This window comes from Bactrocera oleae, chromosome 5, assembly GCF_042242935.1.
Source record: "Bactrocera oleae isolate idBacOlea1 chromosome 5, idBacOlea1, whole genome shotgun sequence".
In the NCBI taxonomy this organism is placed as follows: domain Eukaryota; kingdom Metazoa; phylum Arthropoda; class Insecta; order Diptera; family Tephritidae; genus Bactrocera; species Bactrocera oleae.
In genome coordinates, this window is record NC_091539.1 from 34991110 (window position 1) to 35017200 (window position 26091).

A 26091-nucleotide genomic window follows, 5' to 3' on the forward strand; every position below is an offset into this window, starting at 1 on the left:
GTCTTTAGAAGATATGATGATAGCCGAAGTTTAGCATTCGTATTTCATTCGTTAGAGTTCGGCTGCGACATTAGTGCATCGTTGAAACGTCTCCAAAGTTTACCGCACACTGCCAGAAAGTCAGAGAAGTTTATATTCGCTCACTACCCACGTACTATGTGGACATGAGCCTTGCATATGTCAGTGTGGAACGTGAGAGCGCGGCGAATTCGATTTCGCCACAACATAAAATGCTATGTAGTTGGCTAATACAATCAGTTTTTTTATTTGTTTGTGTTTTTATATTTATTTTTCTTCGTTTCGACAACATTTCTACGCTGTTGGCCAAGCCTACGCAAGAAAAATGATCTGGTGAGCGAATTCCGATCGAAATATAGTCTGCCGTGGATCGTCGGACCGTTCAGTCTTTTTCCGTTCGAACAGTGTTCTCCGATCTGTGAGGTTGCTCGCACACCTATTTTTTAATTCCTTTAAGGTGAGTGCTATCAGCTGCTGTGGCTGAGTAGAAGGAGTGTTGCAGGTGCTGGAACTTTGAATTTTTTTCCAAGTATACATCTTTTTTTGGGTTGTGTGGCAACGCAAATAAAAACTATATGATATTTACACGTATTAAAAATAAAAAAGGAGCAAATGTGTAATTATTTCGAGGAAAATGAATATGCTGTAATAAAAATTAACGTTTAAGTGAAGTGAAGATTTGAAAAATGAAAAAATTTTAAAAAATAAATAAATTATTAAAATTAAAAAGACTATATTAAATAAAATATTAAGTGTATATGTTATATATGTATGTATATATATATATATATATATATATCTAAGTGTACCACGGTCGTATATCATAGCAATTACATAACATTCTTTCAATATAAAAATATATGCGAAAACGTTTATGAGTGTACGAAATTGCGGTTCGGTTACCTACCGTTGAAGGATACACACACATTATATATATACGCGGCAATATATACAAAAAACTCACATATACTAAGAAAAGCACAGATATATTAACTTAATCATGTCTATATATTTTTACGCACATATACATACATAAACACATACACTACTTATAAAATATATACACATATATATCACCTTAACACAATTACATACATACACATTCGCACACATCTACCTCACGCAAGTAAGTCGTTCACGAAAATAAAAATAAAAAATAAGAAGCATTGATTTGTATAAAAAAAAATACGATTTCTTAGCGCTCAAGTTAACTCAAAGCATTAGTAGCAACGAAAAAGCGGTTGTGTGTCGCGCTGCAAATATATGTATATGTATCTGTTAATATGTATATATGTATGTATATGCAACTTTGTCTGAAAATAGAACATTTCTCTACACGCCAGTATGGTGGCTTCCCAAAGTATACGAGCGCTAGAGCCGACAACTGATCGTGTGTGCGCCAGCAAAGCAAATTGTGTGAATATGAGGAAATGCTAGGAATTTTCTGAATTATATTAACTCACATACAGACATGCTTATTTACTTTGATTGAAAGTATAATAATCTTTTCAAGATCTCTCGATCTTGGTACACAATTAGTAAATATGTTGAAATACATATTTCATGTCTGCATTGTCAGCTACAATGACAGCTGAATAGTAATGCAAAATTTAACCAGGAGTATGAAATATTCTTGCGTGATCTATTCACCACACTACGCTGTTGGTAAAGATTTTGTGAAATTTTAGGGAAGTTCATAAAATAAGAAAATATTTTCGAATAATAAGCTGAGTCGATTTAGCCATCTCCATTTGTCCTATATATACGAATTAGTCCCTCAGTTTTTGTGATATCGATCTGGAATTTGTTACACGTCCTCTTCTCCCCAAAAAGTTGCTCCGCTGATATCGGACCACTATACCATATAGCTGCTGTACAAACTGATTGATCAAAATCAAGTTCTTATATAGAAAATGTTTATTATTTGACAAAAAATCTTCACGAAATTTGGCATGATCAACAAATTGTTCATATCAGATTAATTTAGCATATAGCTGAAAGCTATTATAGCTTCGCTGTTTCTTAGAATATCGACTTCAAGTCATAATTTTGAGTTACTGCCGTATTTTCCTCTACTAAAGACGCTAAACATATATTTTAGATTAAAATTATAGTAATAGAAACTGTATATTCAACGGTATTAACTGTAAGCAAAATGTCATTCGTCAAAAATGAGAGGTATTTCTCTATATCACCGGCTTAAAATTATATAGAGAAACTAAAGATGTATGGTTAGTAATCGTATGCTCAAAGCAAGCTTCGTAAGTAACTACTGATAAAGAACTTTGCTAAGACTACAAATTCCACAAACAAATAATTTATTATATGTAGATTTGTTTACGTTATGTAAGCAAAGGTTTAATAAAACAAAAGACACTTAATTAAAAAGATATTACGTCTAAAGCACACATCAAGCAACCGGATTGCGTATAATCCAATATAAAATCACATGACTTAATTAATTAATAATACCGCTAACTAGAGTCTGAGTGAAAATATGAGCATGTTGGTTTAAATAAATATATATATATATATATATAGACATATTTTGTATTTGTAAATACAATATATTATACTCAATCTATACCACACTTTTCATTTAAAAATTGAAAGAAAAAGTTTTAAAAATTGTTTTGTTTTTTATTATTTATATATTTTTTGGCAAAGCAATTGGCTTTGTACATATCTTCATTTAAACGTCTCTACATATGTATTTGAAAAACAAAATTCTTTCATATGATTACGTGCAAAAATTGTATTTTCTCCGTCAAATTAATTGTAGGAAAAAAAATTAGCTTCACACATACATAGGTATATCTTTTGCTACAAATGAGCGAGTAGGTGTTAGGTGACGTTAGCAAAACACCGGGCGAATTTTATTATTTCTTCAAGGAAATAAGCCAAATTTATTTTTGGCCTATAAATTCTTGCAATAACTGATCTCAAAGCAAATATTTAAACAATAGATTTCACAAGCGCAAATAGCACGTACAAATCTTATTTATTAATTTTCATGCCTATATTTACAAGTATGCCTACATATGTTTTTAATGTTGCAATCATTTTTGTGCAGCACATATTCGTCAGTGGCAGTAATATAAATAAATCTGCCGCATTTGAGCCTGAAACAAATTGTGAACATTAACAAAAAAATATTTAACAAAATTGGTTAGAAATATTTAAAAAGATTATGACACAAATGTAAATATGTTTGTCGAAAGTCGTATGCAATGTTTTGAAAAAAATAATTTTGTGTTGAAAAATTCAGATCTGGGCCTTAGCAATTTTAATTATTCGAACTTATGTACATTGTATCAAATATATACACCTATAGACAGACATATTATTAAGAAAATATTTATATTTTTTTTTTATATAATTTGATTAAATATAAAAGGAATTTCAAAATTATCTCAGAAGAAATAAAAAAAGTATTATATTTATACTAAATTTTAATAAAAAATAAAAAAAAAATATATTTGATTAAAAAATAACAAAACATTCGATGAAATGAAGCCAGAGGCTACAATTCATGAATAATACTCTGAGAAGCTACACTTTTCTATGTCTATAAAACTACTTCTCATTAAATTTTGAATTCCACTACAACATTTGTTAAATATAAGGTAACAGAAAAGATCATATTTTGTTTATAAAAAACTGCCAAGCAGCACGTAGCCATTAAGAACAAGTAGTATTGGTATGAATACTAACAACTCGATTAAAAATATAACAAAGCAACAAAAACACATATTTTTATATTTACTAGAGCAAGATTCGATCGTTCGAAGGCCCCGTCACACAGATTTGCAATTTAGGAATTCTCTCCAATACTGGTTCACACATACGCATATAAATCTTTTAGAAAAGCAAACTACCAAAAAAACAAGCATACTTCCAGTATAACAATAAAAATTGAAATACATATAAGCGCCGTAATCACTTGAAATTGGATATGATTGCGACTTATTTATCTCTGCGACTAATACAACTGCAACATTCCGCCCACAAACTTTTTGCCAACACTAGTGTGTTCTCACTCACGCTTGGCTGTTAACAGATTAAAAGCAAATTAATGGCTGAATGAGTCAATTTCTCATATGCTCAAGTATTTATCTACCTTATTGCTACTAACACATACATATATATACCAACTAATGTGCATGTGTGTCGACAAACACATGCTCCAAAATATGTGTGTATGTCACAGACACGCACGCATACTAATAGAAAAACACTCTTTGTCTGATCGTTTTTATGAGTGAGCACCACATCGCGCACACCCTGGCGTATACGCTACCTCCACTCGGCTGTTCGCTTGCTAGCCTTCACCCGCTGTTTTCGTTGCTTTTGTGCCAAGCAGCACCCATATACGGCTTGTTAAAAAACCTGTGCACACCAAAGCACTGCACGGTTTTGTTTTTGTTGTGTTAAATTCATGCGTGGAAAATTCGAAATTTCCGTTCCCATACTATTGTAAAATGGTTGCGAGGGGGTGTTGATATGTATTGTATATATATTAGATATAAACAATTCCAAGCGACAGCTGCTTTCGTTTTTTAATATCCAGGCAATTTATCTGTAAAATGTGTGAATAATATTATATGTATGTAAGAAAATATGTCCGTATATTATAGGCATATGAAGGTATGAGTATGTATACAATAAAAAAAATATTTTTATTTGTAACAAAAACTTGTAACTTTAGTTACAAAATATAAAGTTAAAGTTGCAAATGGAGCCGGTATTTGAAAAATAGTAATTTTTAGTGATTTTAATAAGAATTAAACACTGGTACCAACTTGTTTTATTTCTCTTCCCTTTGGTTTCTTTCGACACTGTAATTATTTAGGAGAGTGCACATTTATTTTAAACTTAAAAATCCTTCAAATGGTTACTTAGATGGTTTCTATGAACCTACTTATTTGTAATCAAATAATTTACGGGTATATATTTATCAAAACACTTGGGTAAAATTTCTTTCCTCAAATTTTTCTTTTAAATATCATTATAATGAAGATTATATTACAAATTAATGACTTTAAGTTGTAGGTACCTAGTCCGAAATAGCAAAAAAAAAAAAAAAAAAAAAAATTTATAAAAACGTTGACTTCTGCTGCATCAAAGGTATAGATAAAAGAATCTTTATCGGTCAGTTTGCGTGACAGCTGTATGTTACAGTAGTCCGATCTGAGCAATTTATTTGGAGATTGTATCGTTGCTATTAAAGTTTTCTATATAAGCACTGCATTTGATAGTTCAGTTTGTATGACATCAATATGCTATAGTGGTCCGAAATCGGCGATTCCTACAAAAGAGCAACTCTTTGGGAGGACAAGAACGTTTGCAAATTCTTGTATCGATATCTTAAAAACTGAGAAGCTAGTTCTCTTATATACAGACGGAAATGGCTGAATCGACGCATCTGATCACACTGATTGTTTATATATAATATATACTTAATATAAACTGTTTAGGGTATACATATTTTAAATGTATGAATTATGGACAAATGAGTCATCATCTGAGCGAAAGATATTAGGTATATCTCATTCTAGAGTAAGTTTTGACATAAGTATATTTGTCAAAGATGAATTAACTTTTTAGTTATATAAAAGTTGAAATATAAATCGAAGTAATTTTTAATAATAAGATCAGGTCAATACTATACATGATTTTTATGATCGGTTGTTGATTAGAAGTTTTTAGATTTTTTATTGTTCTTATCTTTTATGAAAAAAAGTATAAACAAAAGGTAATAACAGAGTATTCAACATAAACAAATACAAATATTAGGGAAAATTAAACATCTTCCATAGCCCATTCTCGATGTAAGAAATTAAATATATCCATAGATATAAGTTTTTCGAAAATACTTTGAAAATGTTGAAAAGCTTAACCAGCAAGACTATATATATGTAGATATCTAATTTTATATTTATTTTATTGATCGTCACAAAATTTCGTCTTTTAACATACTGATGAGAAACTTTATTTTTCTCATTTCAGTTACTAAATCCAAAAACACAAATCCAAAATGGCTGATGATGAGGTGAGGTAAGTATCGCTCATTGAGCATCTCGCAATTGCATTAAATGAAAAAAGAAAACCAAATTAATGTTTATATTTACTCTCTCAATATTTACAGTAAATACGCGCTTTACGATATGACACATTTGGCATTGACAAATGGACATAACGAAGGTGAATATTACAGTTCTGATATATGGCGCTTCTAAACTACTGCTTTGATATTTCTAAAGCTTTAATTCTGAACCTCTGCTTTTAGCTGTATTTCAAACGCTTTGGCACTTAAGTATAAGCTAATGCATTTGTAAAATTGCAACGCTAATGCAAAACTGACTATGCAATAGCTGTGTAGTATTTTGAAATTAATTGCCACAAAATTGATGTAATTTTAACGCCACGCCTAACACCGTTATCTGTAACATATTACTGCATGCCGCTTTTTTTACCATATAAATCAATATTTTTTACTAATAAATTTTATCTTTTTTCCATCTTTGTCTTTTAGAAGAAAGCAGCGGCACCCGCAGCCGCCGCACCAGCGCCTGCACCGGCAGCAGCACCAGCGGCCGCAAAAGCCGCGGGAGCTGCTCCCGCTGCCGCACCAGCCGCAGGTGCTGCGCCTGCAGCAGGCGCTGCTCCAGCTGCCGCGGCCGCTCCCGCCAAGCCAGCAAAGCCACTCGATCCCAAAGAAGAGGTACTCGAGCATAATTCCTTGTGAAAATGCTAAATGTTGCCAGCGTTTCGAAAAGTGTGTATTTGTGGATCACAAATGTGTTTTGGTGCTAAGTGCTGTCCGTCTTCTTGTTACTCGCTGTGAAGTGCAATGTGGCTGCTGTCTCATTCGTTGTGTTCATGTGTCCATATTCGTCGATTAACAGTTTATAGTGCTAAACACACATATCTATGTTGGCTATTTTGTAGGCAAAGAAGGCTAAACAGGCCGAGATTGAGCGCAAGCGTGCTGAGGTGCGCAAGCGTATGGAAGAAGCTTCCAAGGCTAAGAAGGCCAAGAAAGGTTTCATGACACCAGAAAGGAAGAAGAAACTTAGGGTGAGTGGCAAATCACAAATTCATATACATATATTAATAAAAACCTATTTCTAAATCACAAATGCATTCCTCTTCTCCAATACGCAGTTGTTGCTCCGTAAGAAAGCCGCTGAGGAGTTGAAGAAGGAACAGGAACGCAAAGCCGCTGAACGTAGACGCATCATTGAAGAGCGTTGTGGTAGCCCCAGAAATCTCAGCGACGCCAGCGAAGGTAACATATCTGATTTTATTTCTACATATGTACACATCGTCAGTTAAATGATATCAAAAAAGTAGACAAATTAGCAGAAAGTAATAGTTTCAAAGAAATCTCAAAATTTTGTAACAAATTCAAAAAAATCACAGTTCTTTAAAAAAATTTGGTATTATTAGCAAGAATTAGCAAATACATTTACCCGTATTTTTTATAAAAAAAATTCAAAACACGCACACCCACACATATACATGCTCAGCAGCACTCATGCACACATTTTACTGGCCTGTCACGAAATTCGTTAAATGATATCTAAAAAAAAGCAAATTTTTGTTAATTTTTTTTATAGAATTTTTTCTTTTAGATTTATTTTTTAAAGATTTTTTAAAAAATATTTTTTATGTATAAAATCTGTCCTTATCGCTAAAATTTTTTAAACCATTTATACTTTTTGTTCCCACATTTTTATTACATATTATTTCTTTTCCCCCATAATTATTATTTAAACCTGATATTTTTGTTATACATACCATCTTTGTTTTAAGACGAAAACAAAAATAAAAAAAATCGAAAAAAATCGAAAAAAATAGAAAATATGAAATTGTGTTAATTTTTGTTGAAAACAACGCATTTCATTAACTTCCACTTATCTGCAGAAACACTTAAAAATCTTATCAAGCAACACTATGACAGGATTTGTAAATTGGAGGACCAGAAATATGACCTTGAGTATGTTGTTAAACGCAAGGATGTTGAGGTACACACATATAAAAACATACTTTTGATAATTTTTTTCGTTTTTGAAAAAAGTATATCAGCAAACAAAAAGTACCATATATTTCTAGCACTTAACTGCGCTGAATCAAAAATAATTGAAAATAATTCAAATAAACACATTTTTTTTGCCAGACTTTAACTCAAACATTTAATGCGTGCATTCACAACAACAATTTAAAGCAGTTTAATTTTTTAAACTCACATACACTCAAACGCACACTCCGCGCCGGTTCTCTGTGCGCTGAGCTTGTCCAGCGGCAGCACAAAATTTACCCAAAAAATCCTAATTTTATCCCAACATTTTTGTTGTAGTTTAGTTACCGGATGCCAGCGATAAGTTCAGCAACACCGACCGCGCAGCGGAGTCTCTGCAATGCAGTCTGCAATTAATCTGTTTTGTATAAAGAAAATACTCAACAACAACAAAACTATAAACACTAAACCAATGCTTTTGAAAACTTTAAACTTTTAATACAACACTTTCTCTATCTCTTTTTCTGTATTTTACACTTTAATACTTATAAAAATATTTATATATTTTTTACTATAAACTCAACTCACTCACCAAACTTTAATGCTCACGTTTTTTGCACACAAATTCTACAAATTTACTTATATTGTTTATACACATACATACTATAAATATATAGTAGTGTTTTATAAACTTTTTAATACACTTTATAATGCGTATTGAAATTACTGCACTCGTCTCTAGCTCAATACAACAACTTGCAACAACAACGAAAACAATTAGAAACAAATACATGAAAAATATTTCATTTTTTATAATTGATTACTGTGACGATATACATAATATAAATATATATATATAGATATGTATGGAAGTGATATTTAATAAAGTATTTGCCCGTTATTATAGCCTTAACAGACTATGTATACAAAGTTAGTCGGCAAATTTTGGGAAAGAAACAGTCGTAGGGACCTTATAACCTACCTGTTGCATCAAATTTCCACCCTCAAAGTGCTGTCTGCGCAGTCATTTGATAATTCAAAAAAAGTTCAACGCAGTATGCAAACCTAGGCTTTTTAGAGAAGTTTTTAAAATAAAAGCCCCTCAAATTTTGATTTTAATAAATTCGCAGCTACAGAATACTTAATATTAGACTTAAAAGTAAATAAAAAGTTGGTAAAAAATAGTTTTCAAAGCGCTACCTTTAGTTTTTCCTTTGAACATACGACATCCTAAATGTATGCTACATTTTCCGTAAATAAGTGTCGATGAAATATGAAATTTTCGGGAATAAAAAACTTTTGTACAGCAAGTACACCGCTAGTATAACTAGACGATCTTAATATACAATAACATATTATTTATATTAGCATGTTTTTTTCCGTTTATTCACATACCTTTCAATTTATTACATTTCTGCATATTCAGAAAGTATATAGTGATGGTATTTAATATGCATATAAAAATATTTAGAAATGCACACTTTTTTATTTCCTACACACTTCCGAAATTAGAACAAAAATCACGGTTCATTTATTATAATTTTTTTGGATATATTTTTTTAAATATACATACCTGCACCAATCTTCGGCACATAAAATATATAGTAAGAATTTTTTTTCATAAAATCGGCAAATATAAAATATATGGTAAATATTGCGTAAAGAAAAAGAATTCTGTCCCTCTCCATTACGCCTACTCGCCCTTCATCCATGGCACCCCCCACTTACATGTACACACACAGAAACACGCATACACAAATCGTCCCCAGCACACAACGGCACAAACGAAAACGTTCCATATTAACCGTTTTCTCAATTTTTAATTGCACTTTCTGCCCGCAGAAACACTTAAAAAAGTTGTACAGGATTATTATGCTAAAATACTCAAATTGGAGGATCAAAAATATGACGTTGAATATCAGGTTGCCCGAAAGGAATTGGAGGCAAGAAATAAAACATTAATTTTTTTCATGCCCATATTTTTTTCTTTTTGCAAAACTTCTTCCGCACTGGTTGAAAAGTTTCAATTTTTTGCGCTTTTTAGAATTTTTGTCGTTTTGTACTTTTTTACTTTGATAATACACATACTATATTTTGTACTCTAAAAATCTAAATTAGAATTTATTTTGACTGTAGTTACTTTGAATTTTGTTAGTAACACTGCAAAGTATATTAAAAACAACAACACACTCACAAATATTTGTATCTAAAAAACATGAAGTAGACAATGACGAATCATTTTTTATGACCAGGCTTCATAGTTGACTTTGTGCGCTCCTATGTTTTTTGAGTATTTCGTTTTTTTTTTTTTTTTTAATTTTTTTTTATTAATTTTTTCTTGAGATCTAAAAATATTACTTAGAAGTACAGTTGAAAGTAAGGAACCAAAAATCAACTATTGCAAAGGTTCTCGTTGTTGGTGCGCACCCTGTATTACTTGTTGTATGCAATACGCATATTTTGTATAAAACTAAAGTTTTGTAAATAAAAAGTGCTAATTAATATCCTTATTTCAATAATGCACAAGTAGTGTTGGACTTTTTCCTTACTAGAAACTTTAAATACTAAATTTGTATTTTAAATCTATTTCTACACTCGCAAGCGGTTTTGTATTTTGTAGTTTCACAGCTAGAAATTTTCGAGTGTGTGTCTAACACAGAGTTGCATTAACTGCAAATTTTATTTTTTTGTAACTCTGCATTTTGTAGAAAATTAATTTCAAGCCAAGTAGTTTAATTTTCTTTTATAATTTAGACAACTTTTTGCACGGATTGTGTGCAGTAGACTTAATTCCTTTTGTTGCAAAAATAATTATATTTTCCCGACTACTATCAGCTTTTCGTATAATATTATTTAATTTTTTTTTTTTTGATTTTCCGTTTTGCTCAGCTAATGCTTCAAAATATGGCATAGCAATTTGTAGTTAATTTATTAACCTAAATTGTTTCTTATCCTATTTAACTGTAATTAAAGAGTAGCAACAACAAAAATTTAGCCAAATTTATTTTTATTTTAGTTTTGTGTTTTTCATTCTAAAACTTTTTGTTGTTCCTGGTAAAAAAAGTGATTTTTTCAAAGCAATCTAATTTCTCTACATTTGCTAAATACAACAACAGAATTAAACACTATTTTATATGCACTACATATTTTGTGGAAGCTGAGAATTTTGTTTTTTGCCGAAGCTTTTACTAAATAAACTTGTACGTGTATGAAATAATCCGACTTCATATCATTTCCATGCCTCTCTTATCATATCTGTAGTTTTTCCTTCATATAATTTTTTATGAAAAGACTATTTTTGTAACATTTTCGTTGCGTTCAAAATTTAGTATTTCGCATCGATGGTATACTGATATAAAAAATAATTAGAAATAGTAAATCACACCATATAGAGTGTAAACTAACAGGCGTAGTTTTAGTTGAAATTAATTTTTTTAATAATTTCTAAACAAATTTAACTTATACAACTTTCCAGTGATGTAACTTAGACATTTTCCTAATCACTAAACCATTAAAGCATATATTAAGGGGAAGGCCTTCTTTCAATTATAAGCTAACGGAAAGCTCTGACAGCGAGTAGCTTTTACCTGTATTATATGGTAAACTGTTTTTTCACCCATAATCAGTCACAAAGCCATTTTTAATAAATCGAAACGAAATTACCAAAAAAATTTGGCACAAAAATATTTTTTTTACTTTCTTATTTAATTTTAATGTATTTGCGAAAGCTTTCAGTGGAACTGTAATATGTAACTGTAGTATTTACTCAGTATTGTTATTTTCTGCAAAAAAAAATTTAAACAACAAGAAAAATCTAAAGAAACTTCGCACCAATAGAGTTCATTACAGAAGCTTTTCTTATGCCGCTCGTATCTTGAAAAAAAATCTCATTAAAAACTCCCCACACAAGCTCTTGAGGATTTAAGAGTTGGTTAAAGCTTTTATATTTTTCTTCATTAATATTTATGTTTCCAAAGGCTATCGTGTGTATGGAGTAGGACTTCATTATAAAGAAAGATTTCACGGTATGCTTTTAAGCTAGGATGTTAAACATATATTTTATATGTTTGGAAGTTTTAAAAAGATATTCCTAAATACTGAAATAATGTAGTACGTTTTAAGGGATGTGATTAAGTACAAGATTATTTAGAGTGCCATTTAGTCACTGGTTTCGAATAGATAACATTAAAGGCCGAAAGCTTTAAGCTTACAGCTACTTATGATAAAAAAAAGCATACCGGTTTATTTTCCTTTGTACTGAACACATAAAAACATCGTTTTACTTCACTTAGTGAAGTACTTTAGCAGTTTTACTGTAAAAATGGTGGTAGGTGAAGCTATCGAGCTTTTTACTTAGGGATGTTATGTGATGAGAACTTTTTAATTATTTATATTTGAAAAAAATATTTATTAGACATTTTAATAATGAACATGCTTCATAGATAAGCATAATATTTTACTAAAACTAGTATTTATTTAAATAAATATTTAAAAAATATTATATCCAACACTTCACAATACAAACTTTCTAATTTAATTTGAACTAGATCGCCAGTAAATATCAAAAACACTCGTTAGTTTTGAAATTAGTAGTAGAAACAGTACTAGACACATGAAAAAATTGTAAATTTCACATTACTACATGCATAGATATCACAAATCAAAAACAAAACAATATTTTTTTCTAATAACTATTACAAGCATAACAATAACAATTGCATTACAAATTTATCTCTATATCTGTATGTATGGCATTACATTGAATTGTTTAAATGTCACGTGATTCAGCCGAACTACAAACAATTTGCAAACAATATTGGCAACGTCTTTTCAATTTGGAGGGGGACAAATTTGATTTAGAGCATATAGAAAAAGTCAAAGCACAAGAGGTAAATAAAGGCTGCTATTTGACAAACCAAAATAAAAATGCAACCAAAAATATATGAAATTAAAAAAACGACAACAACAACAACAATGTTTTAAAACCTACTTACGCTAATTGTATTTTTTCTTCAAATAACTTGGTTAAATTTTTGAAAGCAAGATGAAAATACAAAATTAAAAAAGTAATTAAAAATTGAATAACTTTTTGCTGTTTTTGGCAACAAAAACAATACTTTAAATTTTGAAGTAATAAATATAGAAAATTAAAGTATAAATATTGAAAATTAAACTAAATTTCCTTTACAATTAAATGATAAATAACTGTTTTGATGCATTACATAAAGTAGTTCATAAATTTTGTAATTTTTTTTTAAATTTTGTGGACTGAAATACAGTTAACACTTTTTTATCAACATGTGATAAAAAATTAACAAAACTTTTGCAAATTAATTGATCACCAAGTAAGTTTTTAGACTCTAACTAAATTTTGCTTCGCACTTAATTTCGAACTTTATTTGATTTTCTCCAAACAAATCTTATTCATAATAATTTTTATTTGAAATTGGAATTTTTGAATTTTGTAAAATTATTTTCATAACATTTAAGATTAAGTTAAATATAAAATGTATGCACAATTAAATGCATTTAATAGCAATCAATTGATTTTGCAAGAAATATATTTTTGTTCTTGCAAAACTTGCCACCAATAAAATAGAACCAAAAAGTATCATAAACATTGGAGCAACTGAACCCGGCGTGTCCTCCTCTTTTTAATATATATAAAAATTATTTTATAAATATTTATAAAATTACAAAACGCAAAACTCACACTTGAACACATAACATCATGAAGATTTTTTGACATTTGCTAATTATCACAACGGTAAATGATATAATAATAAACAAAAAACATGAAGAGAAAGAGGCAATATATTGAACAATTAGTTAGCCAGCACGCTCTTTGCGTCTCAGTTTTATCAGTCATTCTCTCTCCATTTCGTTCAGTTTAAGCCATAGACACATGTAGCGCTCGTTCTTCGTCCGCTATATGTGTGTGTGTGCCCTTATATGATATACGAAACTACAATTTATATAAAAAAAAAAATATACATATATATCAAAACGCATATTTACAGGCGAATTACAAGAGATTTGTGAAGAGTATTACGAGCGTATGTATATATGCGAAGGCCAGAAATGGGATCTGGAATACGAAGTCAGGAAAAAAGACTGGGAGGTACTGCAAAATTAGCCAAAACGTGTTCAAATAATCCAAATTAAAGTGAATAAGCACACAATTTTCTGTTGTTTGTTCTCTCTAAAGTGAGAGTAAATTAAAAACACAAACATAAAACACATCCACACCCACACAACAACAAACAGTTACATTCCTTGTGGTTAATTGCATTGGAAATTCCTAATTCTTGTTTAACGTTTCTTTTTATATGGTTATTCGTACAAAAAGTGTAAAGTTTGTGACAACAACAACATAAAATACATAGAATCGCTCACACTATACACACACATACGCAAGGCTTAAAATATCGGATGATTGATGATGAAAAAAGTATTTATCATAAAAGACAATTTAAACAGTTTCATTTAAAAAAAAATTACCACAATGTCAGCAATAGTCATGTATCAACCACTCCCGCTGCAAGCTGTATTTAAAGCACCTTTAGGCTGCACACATAGTGAAGCAAATTAGCACTGGCGACAAAAAATTCATAGTAGAGCCTTTTCACTTATGCCGTTCATTGTTATTATGTTGTTGTTATTTATCTTCGCCACTTTTCTTCACCAATCATTCATCGCTGCACCACTATGTGCTTAGCCTAAGAGAGTTTGCCAACTTTCATCGGCTACACTGTAATCATTTGCGCGTTTAGAACACGCATATTTAGTCTCCTTATAATATAATTTTACTTTTGTAAATAAATTAATTAGTTTTAGACATATCAGACCTCTGAGTAGTTTAGCTGCTCTTCTAGCTCACATGATCTCACTGGCTCTTTGCACCATCTTTAATCACTATCTAAAAACATCAAAACTTTGTCAAAATCAACCTCTAGATTTAAAATTTGCACATTCTTTACTCTTTTTAGTAAAAAAAAAGAATTTTATATAACTATAATTGTATTTTTATTTTGCAACTCCACAATGATCATTGCACACACGTACAAACAATTTTTTTTTTACTTAAAAAATTATTTGAATATTTCTGTTTATTAAAAACGCAAGCAAGTGAAATTAATTATGTTTTGTGTTTTTTATTTGTTCTACCCAACACTTGTCTACAACCTGAAAAAAAAACAAAAAAAAAGATTTAAAAATTTTGTTAAAAATATGCTAGACATTTATGTATTTACTAAAAACCCAACATGCCGCTAGTAGTTCGCGAGCACTCGTATCTAATCGTTCGAAGCATACTTCTTGGCGCCTGTGTACGTATTAGCCCACACGCACTCCAAAACTGTACATTCCATTCCAAAAATTGTGACGTTTCACACTGTCTAACTCACAAATACCGTTATAACGCTGAAACGCCATTATAACGACATAATGCCAATACAGTACACTAAATCCAAAAAAAAAAAAAATAATAAATACCAGCACTCCAGCTCTTTGTCTATGCTATCTGTGCCACGCTCGCTCCTTTTAATATTTTATGTTTCACTGCACAAATACCACCACCCAAACTCCCGCTATTGAAGCCAACCAAACCAAATTAAAATCCTAAAAAATGCGCTAAAGCAACAACAGTAACAACAACATCTGTAAATAGTTTTCAAAATGCAAGCGCGTTCAAATTCAAATAAAATCTACATAGGATCCACAAAAATGCACCAATAAAATATAAAAAAATTATATTGATGAAAATATGCCATCGTTGAATTCGTGCGATATGTGAAACATGTTACCCCGTATGTGACATGCTATAATTCGAACGTTACGCCAAAACTGAAAACATATTTGAATGAAAGTGTTCTGAACATACGTACAACAAAAATTGCAAAAACAAAAGTCGATTTTGTAGTTAAATATTTGTTGAAGAAATTTTCGCAGGTTATAAAACAAAAACATATTTTTATCAAAAAGATTGATTGTAAATTTCCATGACAAATTCGAGTATGACCAGCATCAGTATGGCACATTAAATTTGTAATCATAACAGTCAGTAAGCAGCGAAATGCAACAATGTAATCATATTTATTATTAAACAAAAAAATTTAAAGTGTACAGTTAAAAAAAAAAACAATAAAAAAGTAGCGAATTATTTAGTGTTGAATTTTGTGAACTCCATTAATCAGTCATAGTTTTTTTTAAATCATTGTGGATTCCTTTTAGCTTGTCAACAGTCAACAGCAAACAGTTGACAAGCTAGAATTAAAATCAACACACACAAAATACGCCAAAATAATACGTTTTAACAGTGCTGTAACAAACTCGTGTTTTAAAAACAATTAATTATATTTTTGAAAAAAAAAACAATCGTTTCATACACAAAAATTGCATAGCTTAATGTACAACTAAATACTAAAATTATATCTAAATACAAACAAATAAATGTGTTACTCATTTCTATCGCTAACTAAACTCGAAAACGAACTTCCTCAAGTCCAGTACGCATTTGATTTGCTCCTTTGAGCCGCTCTTTATAGTCTTAATACTCCTAGTTTATATTTCTCTTACTCTCTTATTGTCTTACTTATTTTCTATCTTCCGTTTTACTTTCTCATCTTTGGAAGACATTTAAGAAATTTTTGTAGATTTTTGTGAGCATTGATTACTTTAAATTAATTATAATTGTTTTTTTTTTAAATACCTATTTTTATGCTCAAATGCGAAGTTGGAGCAGTTCACATTTGAGTTATGAGTTCACTAAAGTAAGGCTAAGCATATAGTCGGCGCAAAGCTACATTGCTGATTATTTTTTATTCTTCTTCATTTTTGGTAGTTTGCTCTTCGTACCCATCTGCTCTTCTTACCACTGAGCGCCTTGCCTAATGTAGTTTTGCGTCGATTTTTAAATTTTTTTATAATTTGGTTTTTGCTACAAATTCATTTCAGAGCTTGAAGCCGCAACTATATAATACCACGTTGAGAAATGTAGTTTATCTGTGGCAAAAAGCCTATAAAGTTTCAAAACACCAATACTTAAGTTTTCGAAACTTCAAAGCATGATTACGTAGCTATTAAAATTTAACTTTCTACCCTTTTTCTTTTCAAATACTCTTTACCAAAATTAGAGATTTTTAAACTCTTTGACATATTTTCACCATATTTTCTTTTAAAAAATCTATCTCTTTCTCTCTCTCTCTTGAGTACTACGATTTTGTCTTACATCTTTAAACTAGCCCTAATTGTTCTTCAATGATCTAATTTATTGCCGATGCGATCGAAAGTTTTGTTTTTATAATTTGCTACATTTTTATTTACCACACCCTGCCTTAGTTGTATACATACGAACAATTATTTGAGAAGTACATTTCTCTAACAATTTTTTGGTTCCTTTAATATAGAATATTGTTTACTCTTATCCATTTACGTTTAATCTATTTACAACAAATAAAAAACACAAACATTTTTAATGCAATTGTTTATTTCTTATACTTTCAAAACAGTCATGCAATTACATTTTTTGTGTAACGAAATATTTTTCGTATTATTATTTATCGTCAGAAATATCTTTTATATAATACATATATATCTACGCAAAAAACTTATGTAAAACACAAATTGTGTGCCATACTGTGCAGTACCTCAGTTAGATTATTTTTAATTCAACTTAAAAGTGCGCAAGTATAAAATGAAAGGTTTTTTAGATTATGAAGAAGCATATTTTTTGAAAACATATGAAGAGTAGTGGTGAAATGGTTTGGAGTAAGGAAAGTTGCTGATAAGAAGGGCTTAATTAAATAATTGCCAAAACTGAATTAAAAATTAAAATAATTTAAAAATTATAAATTTTCACAACATAAAAAATGTTTTACGAAATATTAAGTTAGAAACGAAAAAGCTTGAATTAAAACTTTTTCTTACTACATAAATTTTAAAATATTTTTTTTGATCAATACTTAGATATTAAAAAAAATGCTATATATTAAAAAAATTGTAGTAAGAGTAACTCACATGCTATATAGTACAGTGATATGAACATTGCGGTGATATGAACACTGTGCTCGCTCTCACTTGCATTGCACGCTCACTTGCTACTACAACTAACTTCAATTGAGAACGAGGACAGTGTGTCAGTATAGCATTACAAACGTAAATATAATTTAAAAATACAGTATTAATAAAAAATTTATTATAAGAGTATGAATTAAATTAATTCAAAAATATTTTTTTTTTAATTTTAAATCATTATTTCCAAAAATGTTTATAAAAATTACCTTTAAAAAATTTCAAAATATTATTACAAAAAAATATTATGTTGTTACAAAATATCCACTTAAAAGTTAAAATGCTAACTTATTATAGCAAGAAAATAAAGTTGAGCCTCTCACTCCAAGCCACCTATACGTCAGACGCAGAGTAAACAACTTATTTGTTAAAAGAAATTTGGAAACCGAAAAAATCGACATTTGGATGTTATGTTGTTCAGATGCTTTCTAAAAACAAACTCGAAACTATTAATTTTCTTCTTATTTTCGAACTATACATTTGTAAAGTAACTCTTTACTACTTTCAATCCTAGCAAAGAATCAGCTATAACGATTCTGAATTAAAACAAAGCTCCTACTTTTCTATTATATAAGCATAATCATTGAAAAAATATTAAAAAGAAAATAAAACTAAAATCAAGCGTGCTAACCAAATTAAATGGCAAAAAACTTGGAAGCATTTATCAAAATAACAACAAAAAAATTTAATTTTACAAACTGCTGTCTATCACTCTCTCTCCGCCTTCTTCTGAAATTTACTAAAGCCAAAAGCTGTATGGAAACACCGTCTTATAGCCGGAATTGCTGTCGTGTATCTTGCAGGCTTGTGCTACGTTGTAAAAAACGCCTTCTAAGTACTACTTCTTTATTAAAAACAAAAAAATATATATAAATAAAATTTTCTAAAAAATTAACACACGCTAAAAATGTATGTATGTAGCCATATTTGTTATGCATCTAATCCGTATTGTACTCTTTTATGAAAAAAAAAACGTCTAACCAAATATTACTTATTTGATATAATCCTTCTTATTAAGTTTAGCTAGCAAAGTGCTTTGATGTATTTTTTAAGCCTTTGAAATATGTTATTAATGTTTTTTTTTCCTATTTTTCCACCTTCGAATATTCTTCGGCTGCTGTTCCTTGCTTTATTGGTTGATATTATGGAATCTACTATTTACTATAGATCAACGATCTCAATGCCCAAGTCAACGACCTGCGTGGCAAGTTGTAAGTACCTCTAATTACGTGATTTATTTTACTTACTTTTTGATATAGAAACAAAAATTTATTTATTATGGCAGACATAAAGGTATTTGCCATTATTCTATAAAAGGTTCTTGATTGAGCTATAGATCAATTTAGCGAAGAATGAGTGGTGACACAAATTGAGTCTGAGTATAAGCACCGTTCCAAAAAATACGTCTTCAAATATGCAATATAAATTAATTTAATTTATGTTTGTTAATTCAATCATGCAAAACTGGTTATTATAGAATAATCGTTGATCTTTATTTACCTTATGTACTCGCAAATTTATAATATAATTATAGCAGTCTAATACATTTATATCAGTTGTTTGTTCAAATACCCAATTTGCCAATTTTAAGTGAGTCGCATACATCCATTATATACATATATATATCATATTTTTTGTATATATATTGTATATACAAGCGTATGAGTGCTCAATTACTCTGCTAATTCAACAAAAATTTTGGCTACGTTACCTAAAAACATTCCACAGCTAAACTATGCTTTTGATAGCCAGTACAAATTAGTTTATTTATTACATATAAGTACATGTTATGAAAATATTTGCCTTGATCACAATATTTTCATTTTATTGATACCGTTTTATTGTTCTCTTTTCAATTTGTAGCGTGAAACCAGCCTTGAAGAAGGTCTCCAAATATGAAAACAAATTCGCCAAGCTCCAAAAGAAGGCCGCCGAATTTAACTTCCGTAATCAACTTAAGGTTGTTAAGAAGAAGGAATTCACATTGGAGGAAGAAGAGAAGGAGGTGAGTTGGAAAATTGTTTTTTTCACTGAATTCATATATTTTTAAGTACATATCAAACTAGAAATTACAATTCATATTCTTTGAAGATATTTCTTTCTTTATGGAATACATTTGTTCTAGTTAAACCTATGCCTAGAAATTTATATCATAATTATAGTAAAGCTTCCAATTAGAGCTCTGACATATATAGTTAGCCCTTTAAATCAGCAGAAAAATTGCTAATATTAATAAAAAAACTCAGAGCTTAAAACGTATTCCTAACCTACAGGAAAGACAAATATAATTTAAGAAACTAATTAAAATCACTATGAAGAGGAAAATAGTAGTAATAGGAAATAATTTCACACTATGCATTGTTTTGCTGACGTGACACTAGGCTCTGTACATAAAAGCTGATTGCTTGACTTTTCTAAAAGCAAACTAGTTATTGCAATACGACTATTTTATTAATTAGCTTAGGAATATTCTTTTATCTATTAATAACAAATATTTTTTTATAATTATGGTATTCTTGCAATATTTCTATAAATTGATATTCGAATATATGCTATAAATTGTACATAAAACACTATTGGTTTTATAAAAAAAATCTAATGCTTTCTTTTCCATCGCTAACAACCACAACACTTCTGCGCTCCATAGAAAAAGATAAAAGATGCTCAATTAAAATCAACAGTCAAAAAGTGTAAGAAATTTGTGTATAAATTACCAAAGTTCCAAAAAAAACTGTTCCGTGTCAATTTGTAGTGGAAACTTATATGTTTACATGCATACATATGTACACATGAATTGTGTTGCAAAATTTTTATGTTTGGAAATTGCACACTCATAGAAGCATCTGAGCACCAAAATTGAATGAAACATTTATTTTATGTCCATATGTTTGGCATGTAACATTTATATATGAGCTAGGAATAACGCCCAAACGCAGGCTAAGCTCAAATAATGTTGTGAAAGTGAAAGAATTGGAAAAGTAAATTCTGGAGTCAGGAAAATTATTTGTAAAGGAATATTTGAAGCTTTATTTTAGAAATTCAGTTAGTTTTTTCCGCAAAGCTTTTAATAAACAATTGAATTCGAAGTATTTTTTAGGAAAACTTGCATACAAGTTGTGTATTATCATAAAAAATTAATGGGAAAAATTTTTAAAAGTTTTGTTCAAACATAACCTTAAGATTATTGTTGCAAAAATTTTTAAAATTTTATTCAAACATAACCTTAAATTTTTTAAGCCGGTATTTTGGGAAAATAAATTGAAAATAAGTATATTATATTAGAGCATAAATTTTATAAGTGAGTACCATAGAAAGACTTATAGTCCGCCAAATTTTTAATAAAAAAAATAACTTTACTAACGTATACGAATCTTAGACTAATTCTGTAAAAGATTCTTCAAAGTATGAACTGCACATTTCTGTCGAATTTTTCATTGAAAGTCATTTTCTTTACTATGCAGAAAATTTTTATATGTGTAGTGTCAATTTGGCATTATCTAAAAAAGCCTATTAATTGCTAGTAGAACAATTGAAGTTTGTGAGGCTTATAAGCAATATAAACTGTGCGAGAGGTATAAATAAGGCAGTAGTAAGAATATTCTTTAATTTTAATATATTTTCTTTCGACATTTGTGATTATTCAAAAAGAATTCAGTTCGAAAATGCTACATTTTTTTAACGAAATATTATTGTTTGAAAATTTTTTTTAATAGATAAAAAGAACTTACTATATTCACGAGAGATGAGTATATTTTACAACAATTTTTAAGAAAATTAATTAAAGTCTCGTGATTTTTTACCCTATAAAAATGTCATTTAGAATCACTGTATAGCTTCAGGCGTTATAATAAAATATTGACAGGATCTGCTTTTGGGTATTTAAAGAAAGCCAAGAGCAATGAGCAAGCAAAAATTTCTGAGTCATCAAAAAATGGTTTTCATAAATTATCTGTATTTTCCTCTAAATTTGTTTACTTGTTTAATATTCCCTTTACCAACTGTGAATCCCCCCACGTCTGTATGCCACCCTGTGCACCTCCCCACCTTTAGTCTCGAGCATTCACACGCTAATGTATAGTGGCACTGTATTTTTGTTAGTGACCTATGTGTAGCAAACAATTTTGATTTCTACTTACTTTTTATTATAAATATATGCATATGTATGTATATGTTCGTTTAGTTTTTAATGTCTTGCCTTGACTGTGAAACTCTGTTATTGACAATATATACAAACGTATGTTTTATCAACTCTTATCTGCAGAAAAAACCCGACTGGTCTAAGGGCAAACCCGGTGATGCTAAGGTAAAGGAGGAAGTTGAAGTCGATGCCTAAGCTCGTACCCGACCTGTGTGTGACTCCCGCCCTAATAATAAATTTTATTTAAATTTTTTTATTCATTCAAACAACATCAAATTTATGAATATACTTCATTATTTACAAATATATATTTTTTAAAAAGTAATTTTAATTGTTACAACCCAAAAACAACAAAAACACTTTTCTACACTTTAAATCGCCTTCTCTAAATTCACAACAAAACAAAAGTACAGAAAAAAAATCAATTGTATAGAAATACTAATTAAAGCAAAACAACAGCTGTTCAATGCAGTACTAGAAAATTATTTTGTTAGTTAATAACAACAAAGAAATACAAAAAAATCAAAAAAATTATCAAAGATTTACTCAAGCAAACTTTTTTAATTATAATATATAAACAAAACAAAAATTAAAAGAGAAAAAACACAAAAAAATTTAAAACACCAACAAAATTTTTGTTATCACTTTTTTGATATTAAGTGATTTAAATCAATTAGCGATTAAAACTAAATTTATTGGTTTTTTGCACGCTATTTTTTAATTCTTTATTACTTTATATTGTATTTTAATTCAGTTTGTAATTTTGATTTCAAATCTAACACAAACCTTTTCATTTCATTTTTAAATCTATTTCGATAATTTTGATTTTCCTAATTTAGTTATTTTTGCTTTAAAATTTTTTTATTATTGCTTAAATGTTTATTTTTATTTTTTTCTACTATTCGTTTAGTTTGTTTTATAATTGTTTTTTTCTTTTATTTTTTTTTTTTTTGAATGTTGTTTTTAATTATTATAATAATTATATTATTTTAATTTATTTATTTTGCACATTTGAATTTTTTAATTTATTTAAATTATAATTTTCAATTTTTAATTCGTATAATATTTGTTTACCTTAATGTTTTTTTTTTTCTATTTCATATCCATTTTATATACAAGTAGTTTTATTCTCCAAATTAATTTTTTTTCATTCGCTGTTTTTATTAATGAGTGAAGTGTTAATTCATTTCATTCTTAATTTTGTAACATCATATACATATAAGTAATTTTTGGCTGTTTCCACTTGACGATTTTCTCGTTGGTTTTTTGTACGAATTTTTGGTTTGAAATGAGTCCACAGCGTATCCTATATAGTTATTTAACCGCACGTATTGTATGGAATGAAATACATATTTATATACATATGAGTCATGACAAACCCAACCAAAGAGCCAAAGCACCAACCAACCGAAATCTCCACCAAATTGTATGCGTCCTTAGAAGGTGTCTCCACCATCATTCGTATGCGCACTTTACCCGGCAATCCGTGTGCTTTTAAAAATTTCTACACCCACATAAACATACTTAATTCTAAACGATTCTTCTAGGACCACGCGCCAGAAACACCAGCATAAAATCATGATGTAAGAATAAATTGGCAACATCGGAACGGGTGTTGTTTTTAGCAGAGAAGCAGCGAAGTTAGAACAATACCAACAATAACAAATATTTTTAAATATAAAGTTATATGTTTATTAAGTGAAAAGAAAAATCTAAAAAAAAAACTATACATAAACCCGATTTTTATTATAATTCTGCATAACTATAATAACAGCAACAACACCACCGAGTAAAATATTGGCAACTTGCAACAGCAACGGGGGGAAAGAGGCACAAATTTGATAGAAGGCTTAAAAACAAGCGCTTTGCTTTGGATGTAGATGCTCAGCGCTCAGTTGCAGCGGTGTCTACACACTAATTAAAAATTACACACATAAACTAATAATAAATATACCAACACAAAAGAATTTAGTTAAAATAAAAAATTATAAAATATACTCATTAATTATAATGACAATTTATCCTAAAATCAAGTCGAGAAAATTCGGCGTGTTGTGGTTTTGGAATGGTATCTTGTTCAATTATTCAATTTCTATTTGTATTCAATTTTGTTTATTGTAAATATGGTTGATAACACCATATTACAACAACTTACTGAATGTAAAAATGAGTTAAGTGAATCAATAAATGTGAATTTACTAAATTGTTGGCAAATTACAACAAAGCCAAAAAAATTTCGTTTAATTATTAGAATTTTTTATTTTTATAAATAAAATAGTAAGAAAAAACATTTTTTTAATAATAAATCTACATTAAGATTTAATTTCCGCATTAGTTAATTTCAATAAAAGTTTAAACATTTTTAACATTTAAAAATATAATAGTAATCGAAAACAACAAAATGAATTAAAATATTCTAATATTATTATTTTCTCCTTCAATAAAATAGTATATAAACAATACCTAAAAATAATTTCACACTACATGCAGATGCAGAGCTATTGGCTTCAACGATTGTCGTATGCCAATGGGTATCATTTTCTAGTAAATTGAGTTTTTCACATGTAGCTCTATTTGTTGGAAATATTATGCCATTAACAGTTCATAGTGTTTCAAATGACGTTGGCCCGTACACAACAATAATCATTCGTCATTCTTTGGATGAACTGTATGCATACGACCAAGAGCATCAGTAGAACGCATATCCGGGTAACCAGGAACCGCATCACCTTGCTACCGTTGTTGAAAATTCTTCGATTCTTCGAAGCATTCTAAATTTAATATTGTATATTAGCATATCCGTGTAAAGAAAAGTACGTGCAAACGGATTACTTTGACAGATCGCAGAAACTGGTCAATGTTGTTGCTGAACAACATTCGAAGTCGTGAAATAGACGCGTTGGCCATTCTCCAGATGCACAGCCAAATGCACAACTGTAGGATGACGTTCGTGAGTAGGGAATGGGAATAAACGTGAAATCGCTTCTTTATAGTTGGCATAACGACCAACTTAATAACGGGCAATTTATCGTTGGTATTGGAGGATTGGATGCCAAAAACCGTCCTATCGTTGCCTTTCGTGACATATTTGCAAATGTATTTTATGGACTTCACTGAATTGCAATACTTTGAACGTTTTGCAATGTGTCTTGAACGTTTTGGAAATAAGTGTCTAATATTATATACTTGTATTGTATAACAAGCCAACTATTGTCTATAACGAAGTCAATTGTTTTCACTTGTTGTTGTTGTTGTGGTAGTTCGACCATTATCATCTGATGATCGACGCCGACACAGTAGATAACTATCGTTGCCAGTGACAGTCTCCGCCCTTAATTTCCATGGATATGGTTTGGAACATCTTCATCAAATTTTTAATTACAACATCATGGCTTCGTGAACGGGAATCTCGACACACATGATATCATCTATTCGGTTGTGCGTGCGTCAGGCCTCGTTTATGCCATTCGATTGAATACATCCAGCATCGAGTATCTCCAAAGACGCATTGTTTAACAATTTAGTTCATCAGGGACCACATTTTTAGCCTGAATCGTCATTGCACGACATTGCATCTTGCGCATACTCTTGCATATGTAGTGGACCACCTACATATGTACGTCGTCGACAGAATAGTCAATCGACCAATATCAGCTGCATTTCCTTCGGTACGGTTGTAGTCATCATTTGGCATGCGCTCCAAAGCACTCTTGAACAGCCTGGTTAATGTATGATGTTCATGAAGTAGTTGCTGCAAATCTTGAAGAATTTCTCTTTTAATTGCTGTACTAATCTCTTAACTGCGATCAAGTTGTTTATCCATGTTGCCCATGAAGTATAT

General features: G+C 29.7%; 1 protein-coding gene across 13 annotated transcripts; it reads left to right on the top strand.

The window, feature by feature from the left end:
- The first annotated feature begins 316 nt into the window (after positions 1 to 316).
- wupA (wings up A) lies at positions 317 to 24494 on the top strand. Of its 13 annotated transcripts, XM_036371680.2 has the most exons (11): positions 318 to 475; positions 6028 to 6070; positions 6554 to 6742; positions 6970 to 7098; positions 7186 to 7309; positions 14062 to 14162; positions 19280 to 19323; positions 19976 to 20117; positions 20760 to 20802; positions 22374 to 22415; positions 23798 to 24494. In XM_036371680.2, coding segments are annotated over exons 2-10 (789 nt in total). In that variant the 5' UTR covers positions 318 to 475; positions 6028 to 6055; the 3' UTR covers positions 22376 to 22415; positions 23798 to 24494. The 13 variants fall into 13 exon arrangements, with proteins under 13 accessions (XP_036227567.2, XP_036227566.2, XP_036227573.2 ...); XM_036371676.2 differs by lacking the exon at positions 20760 to 20802; XM_036371688.2 differs by lacking the exons at positions 6554 to 6742; positions 14062 to 14162 and adding an exon at positions 7948 to 8048.
- The last annotated feature ends 1597 nt before the right edge of the window (positions 24495 to 26091 follow it).

What these genes read in the sequence shown, in the direction of transcription:
- wupA (XM_036371674.2), top strand. An exon ending in TTGCCCGAAAGGAATTGGAG is followed by an intron (nt 9,985 to 19,279) that starts GCAAGAAATAAA and finishes TATTTACTATAG; the next exon opens with ATCAACGATCTCAATGCCCA. An exon ending in TGGAGGAAGAAGAGAAGGAG is followed by an intron (nt 20,118 to 22,373) that starts GTGAGTTGGAAA and finishes TCTTATCTGCAG; the next exon opens with AAAAAACCCGACTGGTCTAA.